The sequence below is a fragment of the Cariama cristata genome, unplaced genomic scaffold (assembly GCF_000690535.1).
Source record: "Cariama cristata isolate BGI_N322 unplaced genomic scaffold, ASM69053v1 scaffold22039, whole genome shotgun sequence".
NCBI classification, from domain to species: Eukaryota; Metazoa; Chordata; class Aves; order Cariamiformes; family Cariamidae; genus Cariama; species Cariama cristata.
The window spans coordinates 8,716-18,544 of record NW_009634332.1 but is presented as its reverse complement, the minus strand read 5'-3'; the positions used below and the strand labels follow the sequence as shown (position 1 = coordinate 18,544).

Below are 9,829 nucleotides of genomic sequence, written 5' to 3'. Positions count from 1 at the left end.
TAGTAGATAATATCAGTGATTTAATTGACTCTAACTTCATTATGGCTTGGCCATCTTATAGCAGGTAGTTTTTCCACATCTTTTCACATTCCCAGCAAACCTAAATTTGTGAAATACAGATCAGGCAGTATAGGATGAACCAGCCTGCGAGTTTTCTCAGTAGTAAGCATGGTTGAAATACAGAGGGTTGTGAGCAAAGCCATGATCCCTATCTCTGTTTTTAATGAGCTGAGAAGATAGTGTTAAACTGAAATATGCACTGCATAATGTGGTTATAGGAGTCAGCTTCCACAAAGCTGCTGGTCTGGGCCTTTGTTCACACAGACATTAGACATCCTTTGTTTTGCCCCTCCTTCTCTTCTTCAGCAGTCATTCAATGACAAGCGTAAAAAGAACCTCTTTTCCCGAAAATTTCCCTTCTACAAGAACAAGGACCAGAGTGAGCAGGAAACCAGTGATATTGACCGTAAGTATGTGGCATTCTATGGAGAGCGAAGCACACGTAGAAGGGCCTGCTAGATTGCAGTAGGGTGTTACCGTGGAGACAGTTTCGTGAGCTGCAACAGGCTAAGGAGCTTGAGATGCCAATGACAAACCAATTTGCAAAGTCAATACAACCGTTTGTTTGGTGTTAAAGTAAAATTTAACCTGAGAGTATCCCAGTTTGGAATAAACTGGGTAATACTGTTGAGTAACAGTTTGTATGTAACTGGAACAAGATAACAGCCTTCCAGCGCTGTCAGTGATGGTTCTTCATTTCTGACTTGTCCCTTTAGACTGGTTTCTTCAAAGTCATTAATTCTAACTTGGTTTTCCTAACGAAGAGTAGTTACTTTGATTTTCATCGTTGTTGCCAGCACTAAAAAAAAAACCAAGTGTCTTCTCAAAAAGCAGTTGCATAAGTTTGGTAATTCAGACCAAGTCCACTACAAACTGTGGTCTCTGCCATTTGCATCACTGGTTACAATTCGTGTGCCAGTCAGGTCAAATCCTATAGACTTATCTTCCCCTGTGATGTTCTGGGAACTGTCTCCTGTCGTAGCGCCAATTTTATATATTACTGACAATTATTTTCTTTGTGATTGTCTTTTTATTGCTTGCCCTCTGGGGACTACTCTGCAGGAGGTCCCTGACGACATGGGATCAAAAGGCCTGAGTAAGTGATCAAAATACTCCCAAGTTTTTTTAACCTCCATCTGAAAAATTACTACTTTTTTTTTTTAACAGATCTTTTTGAGACTGATGCTCTACTGGCATAAGGAGGTTGACTCTAAAAATGTTTCATGAGCTTTTTCTAGTTTATAATGTTCTGGGGGTCTTTGCTTTCAGGAACATTGTTACTTTAAGGTCATGTGACTATCACAGTAGATTTTTTGTTTTTCAAAAGCTTACCAGTGCTTACTTGTTTGTCCTTAATAGTACTGTGTTTTAAATTTCGTGATTTTTTTTTTGTCACAAAAGTCTTTGTGTTTTTATTTAAAAATAACCTGTGGCTTTTTACAGTAATAGTTCAACAATTGCCGTAATACTTCAACTAGTTACAGTTTTCAATCCTTTCTCTAGGTGACTGACATTTACAGCTACTTAAACAAAAAACTTCGCTTAACAAATACCATGAGAGGTTTTCGAACTTATTTGAAGTCTTACGATGTTTTTAGACCAGATACAGAAGTAGCTAATAGAGGAGACACTAAGCATTAGTTGTATTTCTTGCAGAAGTGTTAACTACTTAAATACAGTAAGATTCAAAAGTTGCTGAGTACTCTTGACAGATCTGTTTGTGTACACGGACACCACCACTATACTTAAAATGACAAAAAAAAGTCAAGACCTTGCTTTCATCACAGATACTAAATACATACGTTGTTACATGTTTATGGAATAGCAAAATTAGTCACTAAAGGTATGTGACTGAAGGTCACTAAAAAACCCATTTCTTCCCAGGGCGTAACTGTTATACACAGTGTTCCTGAAGTTACATGGAAGAAGCAGTGTACTTCGCCTCAATCATGAAATAAAAATTCTAGTAGCTATTACATTAATTTTCCATTTCTGAACTGGCTAGTTTCAAGGTGTAGAGCGGAAGACCTTAGCGACCTTTATGGCCTTATAGTTTAGAGCAGAAGACAGTAAGCAGCCTTTATGGCCTTGTGATCATACCTAGTTTAAACTATGTAATATGGTCCAGAAATGTCACTAGGTGATTCTGTTGTAAAAACAAAAGGCTTCTAGCCTGTTTTTCCGCACAGTCAGACTTTTTGAAACTGCCTTGCTACACTTCATGCAAGCTGCATTACTTGGGCTCTGCAAGACTGGTGTTCTTGCTGGCATTTTAGGCTTTACATCTTCACCAATTGTGCCTATTATCAGACTATCACAACACTTGTATTCTCAATTGAGAATGTCTCCCTTTCGTGTTCTACCATGAGGCTTTTAAACATCACTGTTTGCCTCTTCCATGCCAATCTGGACATTCTTTTTCCAAGACAAGAAAACGAAATGGAAGTTGATCCAAATCGCTGGTACTCACAAACATTAGGAAGTATTTGTCTGTTTTACCTGTGCAGAAATTAAATGAGGGAGTTCAGTCTAGCCAGAGGCTTGTGGTTTAAAGATATTAATTTACTTTATCCAAAAACATTTTAAAAGGTTCATTAGTTTATGTATTATGACTAACTTTTTTAATATTTATTAATCACTCAAAGCATACTTGCTCCATAACTGTATTCTTACCTCTAGAGTCCCCTTGCTTCCTTCTCTTTGATCTTGTAGGGGAGGAACCACACTGAATTTAATGTATTATAAAGGCTCCTCATGACAACAATATGTATTATCATATGCACAGTTAGGTACCTAATTTCTAATTAATTGTATTTAATTTGTATAGGTCAAACACAAGCTTCTTTATGCAGTCTTAACCTGTGAATGTTAGTGGTTTTGATTACAAATAAACTCATTGGGTGGCATGAAAATCGATTTCTTACAGTAAAATTCAGCAATATTAAAGTTCATATTTGTTCACCAGATTAGTATAACTTTCAGGTATCAGAATAGATTGATACCTGGAGTTCTTCAATTGCATTAATCTTTATCATAAGCATATTTAACTCAGTTACATAGCTTAAAAAAGTAAATATAAATACCTTGTAGCTACTGAAAAATTTTGATCACTATGCAAAAGGCATGAAATTAATATAGATAGTCCAGAATAAAAGCCAGGAGCTTTTGAAAACTAAAGCACTGTGGAGTGGGGTGGGGGGGAAATAATCTTAATTCTGCATTGCACTTCAAGTAAACTATTTAATATACCATAGGAAAGTGTCTTATTATTGAATGTGCTACACTATATTTCCTGCAGTATAGTTCAGTCGTTCCTGCTACAAGACACTTAATGTAATCAATGAATTGCCTGCATAAAAGTTGAAATGCATAACCCCATAGTTCTTGCACAACTTGAAGTAAAAACCTAAAAATTATAGGGTTACATGTGAATTATGAATTAGTGTACTTTTCGTAATCTTATTTTGATGTGCTATTTAATGTTTTTCTTTTTATTAACGTCAGTTCCTTTCATATGATATTAAGCTTGATCCTGAGAGCTATGAGAAGTACCTTAAAACTTTTATATGCAGTATGTATTGATTTCAGCATTTTGATATCAGTATTGTCTTCATCTGGATTATTTTGTGTCAATTTGCTTTCTTTTGGATTCATGCCATTACTGTATGTTCCTTATTTTTTTTTTTCCCATTGTGTTGCAATTTCAGAGCATGTAACCTCTAATGCCAGCGATAGTGAAAGTAGTTACCGTAAGTGGTTTTAAGTTCTTTCTTTATTTAGAACCTTTGTTTAGTAGCTCTTTCTTTGGTTTTGCTTGTCTGTCTTTTCTGAGTATTTACATGTTAAATAGAACTTCCCAGTCACCTTCAGGTGAAATCCATATTCATGTGTTTGATGGAGTACTGCAAATTGTGCTGTGTCTTTGTTTTCAAAAAAACTGACTAGAGAATCATTGCAAACCTCCTTCATGGATATTTGTATTGTGATCTATGATTTTCTTAGTTCAGCTTAATCTGAATGTATTCCTTTTTTTAAAAAAATTATGTGAGCTAGCTAGAACTATTAAAACCTAAATGTAAATTTAATGCTGACAAATATAATTATCTGTAGTTGAGTTTAATACTGGAAGTGTAACTAAACTGTGTAATCTGTTAAATAGTGCAATAACTAACTACATTTTTTCACAACCGATACTCAGACTTAATATGTATGTACTTCTAATGAAGTAAAGAGAGGCAAACATGCATTTACCTTTGCTTTCAGCTTTCATTTATGTATTTTGTCAAGTGTGGGTTCTTAATATGAATAGTCTTCAAAGCATACAACACATATTCAATGCTGGAGTTAGTTATGATAAATTAGCATGCTAGGCATGCATGCACATTCTCTCTCTCTTTGAAGACATAGTATCTTTTAAATACTGGACTGTGTTAGCTGTTTTACTAACCCAAGCTATAGTAGTACTACATGTGCAGAGTGAGTAATATGCTGCATGATGCTGCTCTACAATGCTTTAAAGTGTCTTAAACCAGAGCCAGAACTTCAATCCCACTGATCATTTCCAGTGAACAACTGCTCAGTAAGGTGCGCAATCCAGACCTGGAACCCAGGATAGACCAGAACAGGAAGATGAAAAAATTGAGGATTTGAAGAGGAATAGGAAAGAAGGAACAGTGAAAGTCCCACAGTGTGACACTGAGTGGCTCACTGATCAGCTCCTGGTTGCCTGCTAACTGTGTAATGGGCACTTCAGAAACAGATATATTTGATGTTAGGGTAATAAGTAAGGTGGTTCATTAACAGATATATTTGTTTGGAAGCTGTAGATCTTCTCAGAAGTGATGGTCCACATTTTTTCTTCTAGCTGATTACACTCAAGGAGAGAATTTAGACATGTATATAAAATGCTGACAGTGTCATAGACTGTAATTGAAAAGAAACCAATTGGGGGAGGCATTGATGTTCCCTGAGAATAATACAAAATCAAGCATGTATGGAAGTTGCCTTTGACAAACTTAAATTTTAACCATTTTTAATGATGTACCATTAAAACTATCTAACCATGACTCTTTCTTCATAAATTTGCTGCTTTCCTGTCTTTCCCCCCTGCCCCCCTGCTAAGTTTTTCTCAGAGCTTGCTTTATTTATGTTTAAAGCTCATTGTTGGTATTACTAGTTAGTTTTTTACTCCATTGTTACTTGAGAAGCCCTGATTTTATTATGAATGTCATGGATTTGCTTATCTGTATGTGTAATTCAAAGCATTTTTTTATTAAAATTTATTTTAATTTCTTCTTACTGCTGTCTAATATGAAAGTTATCTTGATTACAGATGAGTACGGTTGTTCAAAAGGTTCATTCTATTAATATTCATTTTTCCAATGTATTGAAAAGCAGTGACAATATATACTTTTTGCCCTCAATCAGAGGATGCTTTTTATTTGTTACTATCTCTTTAGTAGTTTGCTCAACTAACTTTTGACCTTTTCTCCAAAGAATTATATGTGAGCCAGATCTTTCATAGATGAGTTGATGGTGATTTCCTTATTCCTCTCCCTAGCCTAAAAGGGGTTCTGAAAGTATATACTGTCCTTCTGAAATCCATTTGCATGAGTAACTTTTTGAGATATTAAAATATACAGGTTGCATGTTTTCATGTCTGTCTTAAGGTATTCCTCACTTGCAATAACTTACAAAATTAAAATGTTCATTCATGTATTGCTGTAGTACAGTTTGAATGCAAATTTATTGCAAAGAAGAGAAATATTTCTCTTAATGAAATTGTAAATTTTAGATTTAAAAGGTCAGTGGTGTTTGCTATGGAATAAAGAATAGATACATAGAAGCAATATATGAATTTATAAAAGCCTTCATCTGCCATCTGTTCCTATGCAACTGTGGTACAGCATTGGTATGTTCCTTTGCCTGTTATAAGTAAGGCTTATGAACTCCAAAGAATGTTCCAAAATTACACAAGTGAGTTATTGAAGGACTATATTTTATTCAAAGTTCATAGTAATGTCATATAATGTGAGCTTGTATCTTTGGAATTATAAATTCATGGAATTAATTTTTAGTGATTTCATTGCAAGAAATCTTTCTCAGAGATATCTTGTTAGACTAGAAATAATCTTTTAGAGAGATGGCAACTGAGGTATATTTCAGATGCTTTTGCTAACATTTAAAAAGCCTGCAGCTGTCAAAGGTCAAAATTCAGCTATTTTAGTTTCATTCACTGCTGATGTGCTTTCTGGAGCTGAGAACAATATAAAGCATTCTTTGTTTTTAACTTCTACTTTAAAAATTCATTAATAAGATAATAGTTATTTAGTATATAAAATCTTTGGTGGTTTTTTTTGTAGAATTAGAGTGGTTGAAGATGTTTATATAAATGCCACTTCATGATAAAGTTAATGGAAGATATGTACACCTTGACATACGTGGTTGTCAGCCCCGTTTGAATATAGAAAAATTTTATTGTAGATGCTGGCTTCAAAGTATGGAGAATGTACATGATGGTGGCATTGCCTTTAGCAGTGAATGATAGCATGCATGCATTTCATTCAGGGAAGCGCGTATAAGAGCATTTCAATAATGCTTTAAAATTCTTGTGCTTGATGTCAGTTTGACATGCTTACATAAACCAGGAAATTAATTATACTGTATGTGTCTTACGCTTTAAAATTCTGTGTTTGGCTTATCTTTGTGATTTTTTTTTATAATTCATCGCTCTTGGAAAATGTCCTTCATCAGTATCATTGTAATGCATATTACTGGGGAATATCTGTATCATTATAGTTCATTGAATGACTCAATTTAAATATTTAGAAAAAAAATACATAGATATATCTTTGCATTTACATTTTAGGTGGCCAAGAGGAATATGTCTTGTCATATGAACCAGTCAATCAACAAGAAGGTTTGTAGATCTCACTCAGTGTAAAATAACTATCACCTGAATTGTTTGATGTGCCCTTATGTACTGAGCACCATGGCAAACCTCTTCACTGTTTTGAACTTGTTACCGTTCTTCAAATGAATAAAGCATAAAGGCATAAATCATTAAATGCAATTGCTAAATTTAGCGCAAAATCCAAAGATGTGCTACTTGAAATAACTTATTATGTGTAGCTTACATTGCATAAGGAAAATATGGTATCTTTACCAGTTTCGTCAGTGTGAACCTCAGAAATTATAGGTTTTTTCAGTTTTATATTGCTTTAGCATTCTCACTGTTGCAGTTCCTTTTTTTTCTGTCACAGCAAAAAGTGCATCAATAGATCATTTGTCTAATTTAGTAAGCTTTAATTGAAATGTCTCTAAAACATGACGGTCTCCCATTTCTGTATGGGCTTCTTATATGACTATTTTGGTTGGCAATTGCCAAGTGATCTTTTTTTTCCAGGAAAAAAAAATAAATATTTTTAATCAAATAGAAATTGATAGGAGAAAATACATTCTTACACTTGCATTTAGAATAAAATACTTTTCCCTGATTTCCAACAGGATGCTATAATTTTCTTTTCACCTTTGTCCTGATCTTGTTTCGCTGTGTATAATAGATGTAGAATTTTTAGTGTTCCCATTCACCACCACAGGTGCAACAGTTGATTTACATTTTCTGATACGTAGCTCATGTATTTGTAAATTAATCTGTGAAAGGAATGTCCTTTGGGAATACCTGATATCTATTACGTATCAAATAAGGTGGCAGTCTGTCCTAGTCTGTTTGGCCAAACGAGGACACAGTCAAAGTAAATATAGGTCACATATTTACATGAATTTTGAGTGTCAAGATTTCATTTTTGGTTTCAGGCAGTGAGTGGCGTGGCCCGGTTGCTTTTAATAGCATTGTGGAACACGCATGCCTGTATAGACTTTCCACTCTGACTTATTAATCATGGCATATGGGCTCCATTTCATCAGTAAGCTTCCAAAAGTGGTAGAAATTGTTATACAAGACTAACACAAACTACATTATTTATATAATTTGTAATTTTGGTAGGCTCCAAATGGAATAATGGATGAGAAATGCGTGAGTTAGGACTATTCTAGAAATAGGGAAATGGTAGGGCTTCTTCAGTGTGCTAAGTAAGCTATGCTTAAGCTAGGGAACTGGAAGTTTCTTACTCTCAAATGATCAGCTGCTGGGTCTGTGTATGTAGGCACACCAGAGGGTCTCACAAAAAGAGAAGTGTCTTTTTAGCTGGCATTAGCTTCCCAGATTCTGGTAGCTTAATGGTTTAGTGAGAATGATAGTAATATCAAGTGAATTAATGTCCAGGTTGAAGAGAAAAGATGTGAATGAGACTTCGCACAAGCTGATGGTTTAGTAACTATCATATTGTAAAACTAAAAATTTTAGAGAGCCAAGTTGCTTTGGCATTTAAATACATGACTGTAATTCCCTTTACAAGTCTAAACTAGTGTATGGGGGAGACCGTGAAAGAACCAGCACCTTGTTCTTTTGCTTAGGAGCAGTAATACATTCGCTGCGTATGTTATCTGCATTTGTCTGCTAATTCACCTCCACAGTAATTTTTCTTTTTCTTTTGTTAAGCCCACAGGTTTAAAGAACTGTAATGACCAAAATAGATTTAAAGGTCCTTGGACTTGAGACACTGGTGGGCCACCCTTAGTCTTTAAGGAAAGATGTTTGTTATTAAATTAATAGGTTGACAGTTACTAAGTCTGAGACGTTCCTTTTGTTAATATATTAATACCCTGGGAAGGAAACAGTTCTGAGAGTCAAAATATATTTTATAGGTCAGACTTCATGTAACTTGGACTTATTTGTACAGTAAAGACAGATTGAACCTAAAACTAAAATTTATACAACTGAAATTATATGTTAATGCTAAGATACTTAGGCATTATTGTCTTCATAGTTGTTGCTGTATAATCGGGTAATTTCTGCTTAAGCTTAATTTCTAACCAAAAGCCCTTTGTAACTTTATAAAAAATTAAGCTGCTTTTAAAAGATGCTGCACTTCATTTTATAAGGGTGTTAATAGTGAAGCTGTATGTAGTTGAGTCTTTTCATGTATGAGTATTTAATTGCGGTCTTAGAGGAAAAGAAGCTGCTTCTCCCAACACAGAACTAGAATTTCGTGAACTCTGCTACTGCTTAACTACATCTTTGAATTGAAAAGATTTTCAAAGTTCCCCCTTTTGGTTTTTTCATTAGAATGAAGGATGTTACTTTGTGAAAAGATTTTTTTTTTTTTTTTTTTGGAAAGGCTTCATAATTTAAGACTCATTCTCAATCACCCTGGATAGTGATTTGAGAGTGAAGTTCTAAGATCTTACTGTGACTACAGTAATAATTGATTTATGTTCTTCAACATGGTTTTTCTTCTCTTTAGGAGTACATGTTCTTTTAGGTATTAAAATCATTGGCATGTGAAAAAGCTTATTTTGCTGAACTCTGAAAGTTAGCAATTGTAACTGATTTTAATTCTTTATGTTTAATAGTTAGTTACACTCGACCTGTGATTGTTTTGGGACCCATGAAAGACAGAATAAATGATGATTTGATCTCAGAATTTCCAGACAAATTTGGCTCATGTGTTCCACGTAAGTCTCAGCAAATACTAAAGCAATTCTAAATGATTTTTTCTGTTAATTTTCTTAATAGACATCCTCTGTATGTTGAGTTAAAAAAAGTTAATATATTGTCTAAACTTTATAGACCTATCTTAATTGTCAGTCACCTCTTTGCTTGTGAAATTTTTTTCAGTATAAATGGGAGACTGGTTTTGGATATTGT

The 9,829-nt window shown here is 34.3% G+C and overlaps 1 protein-coding gene across 1 annotated transcript in view; it reads left to right on the top strand.

Annotated features, from left to right (window-relative positions):
• Positions 1 to 366: 366 nt before the first annotated feature.
• The window catches only part of LOC104166997 (disks large homolog 1-like), a gene marked incomplete at its 5' end in the record, with an annotated part of 18,172 nt that continues 8,709 nt past the window's right edge, over positions 367 to 9,829 (top strand). The window contains 4 exons of the mRNA XM_009707115.1: positions 367 to 466; positions 3,768 to 3,809; positions 6,929 to 6,979; positions 9,535 to 9,636. Of these exons, the coding sequence (XP_009705417.1) occupies positions 367 to 466; positions 3,768 to 3,809; positions 6,929 to 6,979; positions 9,535 to 9,636 (295 nt within the window). The remainder of the gene's footprint in view (positions 467 to 3,767; positions 3,810 to 6,928; positions 6,980 to 9,534; positions 9,637 to 9,829) is intronic.